Source organism: Apis dorsata, unplaced genomic scaffold (genome assembly GCF_000469605.1).
Source record: "Apis dorsata unplaced genomic scaffold, Apis dorsata 1.3 scaffold_74, whole genome shotgun sequence".
NCBI classification, from domain to species: Eukaryota; Metazoa; Arthropoda; class Insecta; order Hymenoptera; family Apidae; genus Apis; species Apis dorsata.
In genome coordinates this window covers 1,897,449-1,911,954 of record NW_006263372.1, presented here as the reverse complement: position 1 = coordinate 1,911,954, position 14,506 = coordinate 1,897,449, and the positions used below count along the sequence as shown (strand labels likewise).

Sequence of the window (14,506 nt, the reverse complement as noted above, 5' to 3'; positions counted from 1 at the left end):
CGTGGCGATGACGAACGACGGTGGTAGAGCGTCATCGCCCCGCCGTCGTCCCTAAGACCATGCCCAGCTCACAAAGAATCTCGAGACGAACACTTTGTACCGGAATACTTCTAGTTCAGATTTTCTTTGACTCTGAAATAATACAAGAATTAATTAATTAAAAATAAGAAATGAAATGAAATTTTGGCCACACAAATCTGAATAAAAAATATTATTTAAATTATTACTATATCACTATAGAAATTACTATAGAAATTACTATAGTAATATACTAGTAATAATTACTATAGTATATTACTATAGTCTATAGATTATTATAGAAATGATAAACGTTCAAAAATTTAAATTATCGTGAAATTTCATATTTTTAATTGTTACATAATTATTAACATAATATTATTTTATGAATAATGCATAAATTTATAAATCATAAATCTTAATCATACTTCGATTAATATTTAATTGTATATTATTAATATTTATAATATTAATAATTATTTTCTATATATCGATATATATATAAATGTACACATCGATTTTAATCATTTTCGAAATTTTATAATCTGTTCATATAATAAATTATGAAAGAAATATTAGAAAAAGAATTATTTATTTCTCTTCAAAATCGAGTTGAGAAAGAATATTATAATATTAATTAATAATCGATTATATCGATGAAATTAATCGATAAATCGATATTTCCTCCAAACAATATCGCATATTAAATTTTGATAACGTCAATTCGATTAATAAAAGATACAAAATTATTTAAAATTTTAATTATAAAATAAAATTTCTTAATATTATAATTTCATATGTCTTTCAAGTGTTTCAAAGCACAATTTCCAGAACTATCTAAAAACGCTACAAGTCGTTTTTACCATCGAACCAATTTAGGTCATCTATTGATTACCACTGTAAAAAAGTCTTATAGGTAGACTTGGGTATAGTCATCATCAAAGTACTGATAGCATTCCTTTTGAAACTTATCATTAACCTTACAAAACTTGCAGAACAATTTTTCTACTATTAACCAAGTGAAGGCTAAATGTAACAATGTCATATCTTGTAAAAAAAACTTTACCGTTTTATGATAATGAATAAGAATTAAAATTATTGAAATGAAATATTCACGTGAAAAAATGAGCTTTCGTTCATCGTTTTAACAATTTTTTTTAATATTATATAATATAAATATACATACACTTGTGAATTCAAATTTTTTTTTTTTTTTTTCATTATAACTTCTTCTTTTTCATTAAAATTGCCTAATTAATTTCATTTCGTTCGTTTTTGATGAATAAATTTTTTAAAGTAAAAAGATTCTTAAATTTTACTTTTGATTAATATTACATACTTTGAAATTTATTACAAAAATTATACGTCTCTGAAAATTGATTTAAAGCATCGTCTTTTTCAGGAAAAAATATAAACTTCAATTATCGAGTTTTTTGACGCATAATATACAAAAAAGAATAAAAATTGCAATATGGCAAATTCTCAGTATGCAAAACTATTTTTATATATGCATATATAGATTATACCAACATCATAAATCATTCTTGTGACAGGGTTCTTTTGTGTTGCCAGCAATTTGATATCAAACTGATATTTTTAAATACCTCACTGTTGAATATTGTGTAAATACTAATAAAATATAAATCAATATTTTCTTAGTATAGAAACAAATATAAATAGATCATTATCATTAAAAATTAGAATAATACAAGTGAAGAAAATATAATTCTCTTTTCTAAAAAATAAAATTCTTGCAAAAAAAACTTTATTAAGTAAAAAATAAATTCTAATCGTTAATGTTTTAATTTTCGATTAATTTTTTAATTCATATGAAGCAATATGAAAAAATAAATTATTGCATATAGAAATTATTGCGAATTTTAGAACAACAATTTTCTTTCATACTTTTTTAAGAATCTTCATAACTAATGAATTTTAATAAATATATAATTACAAGGAATAATGAATTAAATTGCATTCTACTGCTTTTGCCTCCTAAAATCTAACAATAAAGTCGTTACAATTTATGGAGCTTGGTTTCGAAGTTATAATATTTTAATTAAATTTATGGATCTATAACGTAGAGTCAACGAAGAAGCACATGAATGTCTTTGTTAAATGAATAAAGTGAATAAAATGAAATGTTAACAAAAATTTGAAAGAATTAAATGAAGAAAAATATTTTCTGAAGTTTATAATTTATTAATCATGTATAAATTCATTCTCAAATAATGGAAAAATATGGAACATGTAAAACAATAATTAAAACTAAATATATTATATAATAGAAACTAAAATTAATAAAAATCATAAATAATAAATTATGAATGAAAAATTATGATAATTATATTGTATAAAAGATAATTTTGAATGAAATTATTGAAAATATAATATAAAATCGAATTTTATTAAGATATCAAAATAAAATTCGCAAATTAAATTACTATATACTTCTTTGTTGAATGAAAAAATTTTCCTAGAAAGCTAATGTCTTATCCATCCTGAACAACTTCAAAATTGCTGATATATTACTCTTGATAATAATGTCATCAAAATATCTTCTTTTCGATATCTAAAATGAAAATCGAATAAAGAAACTTAAATTAGATTTAAAAAAAAGAACAAGTTTCTTTTAAAAGTAATTATAATAACATTCAGCAATGAAATGCTAATTTTACCTCGACTTCTCTTTAACATCAAACCTCATAAATCATAGATTCATAGAATCAAATGCCAAATGCCATTTTTCAATCATAGTTATCAAAAATTAAATAAATATCCTTCAAATATCCATCCTTCACAATATGAAATAAAGATCAATGATAATTTTCCCTATAAACAAATCTATCCTAGAATAAAATTAAAATTTATACAATATTAGAAATATAATTACACAGAAATATGAAATAAAAATCAATTCTTCACAATCCCTATATATACATATATATTTCAAAAAAAACTGCAGAAATTATTTCACCTGAATCGTATAATTCTCATTCCACGATTTTTAATTCTTTTTTAAGTCACATATTGACCTGACCATTCCCATATGTACTCTTCTGTCTATAGACTTCGGTTTCGCATAACTTCGGTCATCGAAGCGGAGACGCGTAGACCGGCAGCTGTTTGCTAAAAGCACACATTACCTGCGTGTGAAATAGATCGATACAAAAGCTGTCTCGATGTTAGTAGGTCTAGTTCAACGGAATTATATAGTAGTAGATTTTACAATATAGACATATAGGCTTGGAGAAGACATGTTCGTGTCTCCTACGCCGACACTGACCTTATCGTTTGCACGTGATACTTTTTTTTCCCCCTTTTTTTCCTGTCCTTCGTTCGCCAATTTGTTAACGTTCTGTGGAAAAAAAAAGATGAAAAAAAGAAACAAAGAAAATCATAAAATCTCCACTCTAGGGAGAAAGAATGGAATAATAATGAAATTACTTTTTTTTTTTATTATTTACTTATTAATTTTTAACAATTAGAATAAAAGTTATCTTTAATACTTAAACTGTTAAGATTTGAATGATTTTGATCAAAGATATTGTTTAAAGTATTATAAAATTATTATATAAAAAATTTGAATCGTGCAACATTTTTGTTTCTGTTCTCGTTGCCTAGAATCTTTCGAAAGTTCTACACGAATGTGTCAACGGCCTGTATATAATTTTGAAAGTCACTGTACATCATTAGCATCATTACGTAAGCGTGTAATATAACGAGAACGAGACGATAACGATCTACTTATACATCATTCTATTTCTCCACAGAGTAGAAACGAGCACTCTTGCGAATTCATATTATTTTAAATATGTCTCGGTTCGCGAGAATTTCGTGCCAAGCGTTAAATAATAAAACGATATAACTTCTGTCTAGCTTGGGATATTTCGCAATCAACCCTTTGACGAAGTTTTATATTAAAGTTGGACTGTGAAATATCTCCGACCTCGCGTTTTCTCTGTTACAACATTTAATCATATTATCTTCAATTTCGAGAATTTCACGGCAGTTCCGTGATACTGGAAACAACATGGTAACAACATGAAATGGAATTTTCAATTTTCTTTGTAAAATTGAATATACAGTAATTTATAACGCGATCAGACGAAAACGAAAATTTAAAAAATACTCTCGATTGATGTTAAAGTAATATACAATTTTGAAGATTTATGTATTTTTGAAAAATTCGGCATCGATTCTTTAAAAAGAATTTAAGATAAAATTTTCACAGAGAAAAATATTTAATTTAAACGAGAACAGAGTTATCTTTTTGTTGAGAATTCAAAATGTTAAAAATTGTTCATACGTTGATTTTAAAATGATCAGAGATCATTTGGATATCGTTGTTATAATGTAATAATAAATTTGAGATAAAAAAAAAGTAAGGAATATTAAAATAGAATACAAAATTGTGTATTTGCAATATTTGTTAATAAACATTTTACATCCCTATTTAAGAATCGATATGGATGCTCAATAATTGATAATCAAATCTATAATAGATAAGGAAACGACGTCATCAGAAAAATAATGGAGACTTCAAATAGAAACCGACTTGACATTTAACGAACTCCTTGAAATTCTAGGACAAATCACTGACCAAAATCAATTCTTCCACATCGATAGAAATTGCACGATTAAAAACTATTTCGAAAGAATGGAAAGGTTAATAGATTTTTCCAAATCGATGCAATATTTCATTACGTGAAAAATAATTTCTTTATACGAATCTTCTTTGATAATATATTATAGGAAAATCGTTAAGTCGCATCACCAACGATACAATTCCATCCAAGAAAAAAAGCTTTCCTCGAACAATTTCACAAAAGCACACAAAGGCACAAAAAGAACAAGAGATACACAAGAATGAAACATTTCTATCTTAGAAAGCTGCTATTCATCAGCTTTAAAGAGGAAAAAAAAAAAAGCTTAAACTGAATTCACACTTTCACAAATTCTTTTCATTCTTATTGAATCATCTATAATTCATCTTAGATTTTTTAATACATAGAATTGCAGAATACAAGAGATTTATTTAAAAAATATTATATACAGAGAGATTATAAACAAATTGTAATAAAAATAAAAGAATTCAATCAAGGAAAAAAATTACTTAGCAAAGGAAAAAAATAAATCATATTCAATCTGCTGATATTAGATATTATAAAATTTGACCTAATCCTTACAGAAATCCTTAATTAAAACTATTAAAACTTCTTCCATTAGATATACTAAAATCTTTCTATTAATTGTATGTCTTCCTTCTCTAGATCCACTAAAATCTTTCCAAAAAACTTTTTGTATTAAATCTACTAAGCTCTTCCTCTATAAATCCACTAAACTATTCCTACAAGATACATTAAAACTCCTCTTTAAATTCAATGAATTTCTCTCTGTTAGAAACTTCTCTATTAAACATACTAAAACCACTTCCACTAAGAACTCTCTCCTCTATCTTCCAAATAAACCTATACTTCCTCTCTACTTGTATCAGGAGGTGTCCTAAACCAAGGAATCTTAGACCTAAGGATAAATTTAACAACTAGACAGTTATAAATCAGAAATAACATGCAATTGTACAAACTGTACAAATTGACATTCTCCAAATCCTATAGAGATTATTTTTAATATGCTAATTTTCTGTGTTCAGTAATATAATAAGTATTAAAATAACATGCTATCTTTCATAAAGAATGATAAACTTGTGAAGCATGCAATAGTTATAAAAAGTTAACAAGCACGTTTTAAACACCATAACCTAGTTTTCTTATAATTAGATTTCTATTTCTGTACAATATTTTTTTAAGCCATGTTTTATCTACACATTTTTTTTATTGCAAGTTTTACATAAGCAATAATTTTTTAGTGATAACAATGAATGCCAAATTTACAATATATTTATGTAATACATTACAAAAAAAGATTCGATAGATTCATAGCACAATAAAATAAAGTAAAAATCTTCGACTAATTACGCAACACGAAAGTATATATTATGAGAAATGAACGAAACATTTTCAACGACGAGCGCGTGAAAGGTATCTCTCTTAATCGATGACACATTAACAAGGTAAATGTTGTGACATTATGGAAATAATCAATACCGTATGGTGTTGACAAAAATAGAATCGTTATAACGTAACTCTAACAGGTATCACATTCAATTTATGTAGTTGTATCACGATATAAATTTTTAACAGTAAAAAAACCTGAATGAAAAATCTGAATATAGATAAACAGATATTTATTTCAAATTCTCTTATCCTACCTGTTCATTGTAATTTTAAACAAATGTTAAAAAGATTAAGACACTTTTTATTAAATAAGAAATAAATCTAAATCGTTTTTATGTTTAATAAGGAAACAAAAAAAAACATTTTCTCGTTTAAATTAAAATTTCAATGCATGTTAATGATACGATTACATCAACTTAAAAATATTCCATTAAAAAGTTTTCTTGTGACATTGTAATGCGTTATTAAATGTAGCGTGTACGGACGGACTGGTTGCCTGCGTGCAGGCGTTTCTTAAGCAAAATCTTAATAAAATTAAATGGCCTCGTCTTTTTATTATTTTTCTACATACACAATCGATCCTCTAAAGCTATATTACGTGTTTCTCGACAATCCGTGTAAATCATAAACCCATAACTTTTGTGGCCTATAAATCGTATAGGCTGTAAAATTTTTATTTCCGATTCTCCTACTCTCTCTCTCTCTCTCTCCGGATTTAATAAATCCTACATTCTACAGATTTTATAGTCTTCGTAATCTACAAATGTAATTTCCTTGTATTCAAAAGATTTAGATTCGTTTCTCGATAGATCTCGTGGTTGAAAGAAAGAATTTGCAATTCAAAAAAGTAAAACTACAGTTTATCAATAAATTTCTCTTTAAAATTATTTATCAACGAAGCACGAGTACAATTAAATATTTTACATCCCTGACGCTATTGTTCATTGATATAATAGCGTAATAATTAGATAATTTCGATATCATCATTATTAATAATGCGCATTTATCATCCATGACAGAACAATTTCAAATTTCGTCACACAATCAAATCTCTATCATCAAAAGCTTTATTTCACAATAATATCTCAACTCATGATGCGAAAACTTATTATTATAATTTATCTATACATATAAATATTGAATCCATTATTTTGTAACTTCATAATCGAAATAAGTACATAAGAAAGATATTAAAATTGATTCAAAGTCATAAGTTTTTATCATAAATTGGATCTTGCATAAAGTTTCTTTCATAAGATATCCATCATTTTTACTTAACGACTTAAGTAATATTTCAATTTAATTATATTCAAAAGTAGATTTACTGTAATAAATTTATTTAATAAATAAACTTATTCTAAAACATCCAATTTATAAAAACTGTTAATTAACTGTATCAATTTTTCTAAGTTTCTTTACACAGAAGAAAGATCATAATTCAAAAGAAAAGATTGTAAGACACCATTTTTATCCACCATCGATTCCAACTAATGTATCCCGTCCATCTTGCAATTCTCTCGCAACGATAAAGGCGCGGTTGATTCTTTCAAATCGCTCATTGAAAATTAATATTGAGGCATGCATGTGAAACATCGATCGCGTGACAATCAACCGTTTCCCCCTTCCCTCCAATCAAAATTTACATCAACGAAATCATATCTCTCCTTACTCTTCCTATACATTCCTATTCCGCTCGATTATCACGTCTTCGAATTTATCGCGTCACTTCGATTTTCGAAGATGAGATGGGATAAAAAAGAAATAAAAACTCGTGTTCCAACGACGCGTCGGATGCGTGACGAGAAAAGGAGCGAGTGCATTGTTACAAAAGTATCGATTATGCGCCAGTGTGCGTTTATTCTGACGTGGATGCGAAACATACCGATTTCCGCTAATTAAATTGCTAATCAACCGTCCATTACACGAATGACAAATTAATGGAAGGGGATGGAAATCCGGCTGTTTGCGGAAAGAAAATTGGAATTTTTAATCACTCGTAATGTGTGATATTCGTTGGATAATTGGGATGAAGTTTTTAACGTGATAATTTTTGTTCTTTCCTTTTTTTTCTTTTTTCTAAGAATTATAAATCGATTGATGAAATTGAATAATTGAAAAATTGCAGACTCGATCTTTAATCATCTTTAAATATTTTTACTTTTCTCTTTCTTTTAAATAAATGTAAATGAAATAATTAAAATAGTGGAAGAATTATGAAATTAGAATATTGATATCTGTGAGTGTTTCTCTCTCTTTATATATATATATATAAACGTCAATAATATTTTTTTTTCATGATAAAATCTAAAACTATATATACGTTATAATATATTCCATGTAATTTATTATTTCACACACACACACACATATATATATTGTCATGTTATATAATTTCAATTGTATTCAAAGAACGACATAATGCTAGCGGAGACTGAACAACGAGGCAATTTTACGATAATTCTTCTAATAAAAAACGATATCCATGTAATAAAGTCATCATTATATCGATAACGAGGGATATAACCGATTTAACTGTTAAGGTTCGCGGTATAGACTAATATTTTTATTATTTGTTTTTTTTTTCTGGGAAAAACGCGATTTTTCAACTGGACGTAATCACTGGCGCGTATAAATCCTGTTAAATAAATGAAAAATGGGTATAGCCTTGACGAACAGCCGACTTTTCGATCGGTCATGTTTATCTATTCAACTTATCACGGCTGTTAACCTAACCCAGTTCCTGAAATACACATACACCTTGCTCAATTATACGACGAGACTTTTAAATTTCGCGTAAAATTCTCTGGCTAAAAAGCTAAAAAGAATTAAAACGTCTAATAATTATTTAAAAACGGACATGCACGCGTAATTTTCTTCCGTAATAATTTTATTAAACTTTTATTATTATAATATGATATGTAATTTTTTTTTGTGTCACAAAGTGACATGATATTCCACCTCATAATAATTTTATTAAACAATCATATGATTTTCTGAATACGATAAAGACAAGATAATGGAAAGTATTTATAAAAAAGAAATGTTTTAATAATTATTGAAGAAATGGAATCATTTTTACATATTTTTAAAAATGATTTTGAATAAAAATGTATAATTTTTAGCCCCAAAGACATTTATTTGTTAAAAAAACTCCGTAATTGTGTTTAGAAATCAAATGTCATTTCCATTGAAAGATATGAAGATTATGAACCTTCTTTCTATAGAGATAATCTAAAATTAGACTTCTAATATCAAAAGGATATGCATGAGATAGACACGAATTGCCAACCTGTGGATCAACCCTCGAGCAAACTGGTTTTCAAAAATTGAATTTACTTTTATTCTTATTCTAATAGAGTTATGAGAGAATATAAAAAATAGGATGATCTATGATCCATCATCATGCATCAAATATCTTATACCACAGATCTTCAATATATTCTTTTTTTAATTTTTTTTTTTTAATTCATCAAACGATCTAACTTCAAAAATAAAATATATCTATCTTAATTTATTAAAAATTCAATTTTATATAATTATAAGAAAAAAAAGAAAAGTCCACGGATGAAAATATTAAATGTCGAAAATCATTAAAATAGAATTAAAATAGAATAACAGTCCGTTTTAACAAATTTCTTTAATTCCCCAAAAAAAATATATTTATATATTTATATTTTTGTATAAATCTGTTACCACCAAGTGCTGAGAATAAATCGATCCCCGCGTATATCTTTAATGAAATTACTTATCTGGTGTCATCGTGTGCCATCGCGGACAAAAGGATATTGGAATCGATTCAGCATCTTGAATTTGAGGAACGCGAAATTGAGACGCGACAATGGAACTGGTGGAATAATGGAAACTTCGCCAGGCCAAACCTTTGCAAAAGTTACCGAATACCGGCTGCTGAATTTATAAAAGGTTCCTCCGTACAACTTCGGCCATCCCCGAGTTTCCCCAATCCCAGAAAAGATTACATTTTCAAGAAGCAAGAGAACTGCAGTATCGAGGGAAACTGGCGAGATCGTTCCATCTCGAATTTCGTGTAACTTGTACTTACGTAAGATACACTCTTTCATTTCCTGCTCCCTTAAACTTGAACAAGATGATTTCAATAATATAAATTATTGATCCAGTCTTATCGAATCATCGTTTGAGTGTGCTTGTGTCGATTTTTTCTTTTCTTTTCTTTTCTTTTTTTCTTTTAATTTCAATCCATGATGAAATTATGCTTTTAGGATTTTTTTCATGTAAGTAATGTAAGTATGATATCAATGAGATACAATTATTAGATTTTTTCTGTTGAGTTTATACAAATATCATTATATAGTTGCATTGCTATTTGAAAGAAATTGGATGGCTCAAGCTGGATACTTATGAAACAAAGGAATTAAAATTTAATTTAATATAGCTCAGAATTCCCTTTATATTTTTGTTGAACGTAAAAGGGATAGTAACTTAAAGAGAAAGAAAACATATTTTAAAAAGTATAAAACAGAATAATGAATAAAATAAAAAGAGAATCTTTGTATCTTGTAAAAAAAATATAACATAACCTTATAAATAATTAAAGAATGGATGCAAACACAATTTAATTTTCCAGTAGTACCAATAATAACAAAACTAATCTTTTAGAAAATTTTAGAAAATAGAGACAAAAATGAAAATATAAAAACAAATATTCAAATATGTTTTTATAGCAAACAAATCAAATTTCAATTTATATTTTTTAAAATTTTATAGTTTAATCTTCCTGATATTCTCTAAAGATATTTTTTAATAAAAAAACTCTAGAATTTAATTATAATAACATGAAATTATAATAAATCTAGTATTATAAATTAAATAAAATAAAAATAAAAAAAAAGTTACCTTATACATTCAACAAAAAATGTAAAAATAAAATATTTGACCTTGTCAAAAAGCAGACATTTCTCGTATAATATCGTTCCACTGGGAGCAATACTGCAACTGTGCTAAATGGTTCCTTCTTCATACGAAGACAAATGTCGGATCCTTTATCATATTCCGTCGGGATCTTTAAGAAAAAAGATATTATAGATATCGAGAGTGCCAACTGTGAAATCTATAAAAAGAAGAAAAATTACATCGTTCTCTTATTCGTCCGAATCTCGTCGAGAATAAAAGGCCAACCGTCCGAATTCAAAAAAATGAACGAAAAATTGCCTTCAATAGGTGCCTTTCGATAAAGGGATAAAAAAAATTTTTATTCCGCCGATCGAAAGTTAAGAATTCATATATTCATTGCAAAAATTTAAAAAAAAGAAATTAATTTAAAAAACAAATAAATATTAATATTTATTATAGTAATACTAAATTGCATATAAATTGCAATTTTAAAGAATTATATCTAAAAAAAATTATTTATCAAATATCTATTGAAATAGATTTTCAAAAGTTTATTAATCTAAAATATCTAAAAAATTGATAAAAAATATAAAATTATCATACAATTCATGGAATATAAAATTTACATAAGATTAAGAATTTTAACTTTTTTTTAGCTTAAAATTTTTTTTAATAAAATCATTATTGAAAATGATTGACAAACAAAATTGGCATTAACATTTTCAATTCTAGTTCATTAAGTAAGGAAGCTAAAGAGAGATTCAATATTAGCATAATTAAGAAAATGATTGATATCAAACTTTTGGAAAATACGATGAAATTACGATGGTTCTTGGTCAATTTTTTGTTCGACACGTGCTCTTTTCACGTCGTAATTTTAATTCATCACAAGTCTCTATCTCCTTTAAAAAGGCAACCTTTATAAGTCACGCTTAATCGCGCGTTCAGTACCTCTGCTCTTCAGGATGGAGGAGAATGGACATCCTAATATTGAAATTGCAAAGAATTTTTTTCAGGAAAAATATGAACAATAGGATGAATGTTCTGGACAGGAATGAGAATATAAATGCAAATGTAAAAATTCGCCGTGATACTTGAATTTCGCATTGTTTTTTCGAATCTAGTTTCCCGTGAAAATTAACTACTCGTGAGATTGAACAAAATGAAGGCTGATAATTATTCTCAAGGAAGTAAATTTAATTACTTTCCTTCGTCGAAATTTTATTTCTTTCTTTTTATTATTGTTTAACATTGATAACATCTTTTTTTAATTGAAAATTTTTTCAGAAAAGTATTTATAAAACGAAAAGTAAATTGTATAAATTATTTTAAAGATTTTAATCCTAATTTTGTATTAAATATAATTTTAAAAATAATAAGAGAAAAGTGTATAATAATTGTAATAGAAATATGCTGATTAAAAATAGTGAATTAAAAATATTCCTAGATTTATAATTTCTTTTTGTAAAAAGAATTAATTAATTAATTACTATTATATTATATTAGTATTATATACTAATACTATCATATAAAGTTCCTAATAAGTTTGCAGCAAGTATTTTATTTAAAAATTGAAATAAAGATTGAGAATTTTCTATAAAAATAAATAAAAATATCTTCTTTAACTATACCAGTAAAATTTACAACAATATATCGTTATAATATGATAATTACTTACTTCCACACCAATTCACATGAACAAAAATACCTACTTGTTTCAATAACTCATCTCCCAAAAATATAACCTCAATGCGCGATAACATATTTCGCGAGACAATAACATGACACCAAAAGCGAACTACGTACTCGAGATATACTTGTCTATTTACTCTTTTGTTGTAATTATCATTGTCGAAATACCAGATAGCACAAGAACTGGCAACAAAATCATAACAAGTCATACATGGCCACAATTTTCACTATTTCCTAAGTTATTTACAAATTTGCATGAAAATGTCACGAATCATATATGTAATTCTCATGTTAAAGTTCGTGTCTAAGTATATAAAGTAAGTTGATTTCTAAGAACATTACAAAATAATAAAATCATAGCAATATAAAATTTTCAGTAGAAAATATAATATATTGTACTATATGTAAATAAATATATATAAATAAATATATAAATACAAAAAAAAAAAATTTTTAATACTTAGTGCGTATTAAATTTTATTCAATCTTTTAGAAAAAAAATAATGCGCTGCGTATACAAAATAAAATTACCGATCTTATCATTTTATAACGTTATTAATATGTTGATTTCTTTTACTAATGATAATATAATGAAGAATTCCACAAGTTTTTCGAATTTGCATATTTAAACTTTGACCCCGATTATTCACAAAACAATCTTATAGGTTATTCATCCTAATCAATTATTGATTATGAAAATAAATCTTATGAAACACTAAATAATAAATTTCGTTGATTCGATAGTGAACAAATCGAAACTATTTTTCCAAATTTATAAAATACTTGAAAAATATCTATATTTTAAAAAAATAATAAAAAATAATATGAATAAAAAACATATAAAATAAATAAAAATATTTTTTTATATTTCTGTAAACAAAATATAAATTAAATAAAGTGTCAATTGAAAATAAATGAAAAATGAATGTGAATTATGTTCGAAAACATTATTAATTTGTTACTTTGAACATTATTCGAATTATAATTTTTTTTATATTAGATTTCAATGTTTCATAATAAATATTTAATATTTGCAAACAATAATGTAAATAGAATATTGATTTTATATAATAAAAAGAAATAATTAAAAGATTACTTATTCTAGCAATATTATTATTTATTTAAACATCTTTTACCATAATAATATGCAAAATATTCGATCATAAAATACATATATCATTTATTTATATTTTAATGTCTGATTGATTTCCTAAAATTATTTTTTAATTTTATAAAATTATTCTAAATATCGTATCGTTTCCTATTTTAACATACCATTTCATTTTTATTTCACTAAAAATGCAATTATATCAAATATAATTCTTATATAGTTCCAATTCCTTTTATTCCGCTTATTTATTTAATATTTTATCAAATATTCGAGAAAAAATAATAATAATTGTGCAAAAGTAAGGTTAAAATTTCAAAACAGAAGATTACACAATTTTTGTCCAAATTAATCAGATTCAAGAAAATTTAGAATAAATTTTATGAGTTACATATATAAAAATAAACGCTTACCTGTCACGAAAAGAGCTCACAGGAACGAAATGTGAACCAAGAATCGAGATAACCCAAAGAAACGAGCGGTTATCCAGATCACATATTACATCGATGTATTCGCAGGTACATGGTCGATGTTTCCTCGAGACATCCTGGTCGAATCGATTCGTGCGCTTACTGAACCGAACAATGTTCGTCGTACACTAACCTTCATTTGCACAAAATTACAATAATAAACTAGAATGAGAAAACAACACTGTAGATTTACATCTATCAATGATGATAGGCACGTGTACCAACGATGCATTCACGTACACGTGTATACGTCGTGGCGCGTGAGATATACACGCTTTGACTATCGATTGTGCGCGAAAAGCCGTAGGACGATGAAGGAAAAAAATGGTCCC

The 14,506-nt window shown here is 25.9% G+C and overlaps 2 protein-coding genes and 1 long non-coding RNA gene across 4 annotated transcripts in view; all 3 read right to left on the bottom strand.

Annotated features, from left to right (window-relative positions):
- LOC102676312 (potassium voltage-gated channel subfamily KQT member 1-like) overlaps positions 1-2,590 on the bottom strand; it is a 14,161-nt gene extending 11,571 nt beyond the window's left edge. The window contains exons 1-2 of the mRNA XM_031508072.1: positions 2,470-2,590; positions 1-132 (exon numbers count right to left, since the gene is read on the bottom strand). The gene's annotated coding sequence lies outside the window, so the exon portion shown is untranslated. The remainder of the gene's footprint in view (positions 133-2,469) is intronic.
- Positions 2,591-3,029: 439 nt separating this feature from the next.
- LOC116184899 lies at positions 3,030-14,506 on the bottom strand. Of its 2 annotated transcripts, none has more exons than XM_031508073.1 (4): positions 14,368-14,506; positions 14,118-14,281; positions 3,305-3,376; positions 3,030-3,147 (listed from the first exon to the last, which is right to left on the bottom strand). In XM_031508073.1, the coding sequence occupies exons 1-4, from the start codon at positions 14,404-14,406 to the stop codon at positions 3,111-3,113; spliced, it is 312 nt and encodes a 103-aa protein (XP_031363933.1). In that variant the 5' UTR covers positions 14,407-14,506; the 3' UTR covers positions 3,030-3,110. The 2 variants fall into 2 exon arrangements, with proteins under 2 accessions (XP_031363933.1, XP_031363934.1); XM_031508074.1 differs by having other exon boundaries at positions 3,049-3,164.
- Positions 9,683-11,215, bottom strand: LOC116184901. The gene is made up of 3 exons (XR_004149559.1): positions 11,144-11,215; positions 10,949-11,073; positions 9,683-10,408 (listed from the first exon to the last, which is right to left on the bottom strand). It is a non-coding gene; the product is annotated as an uncharacterized LOC116184901 (long non-coding RNA).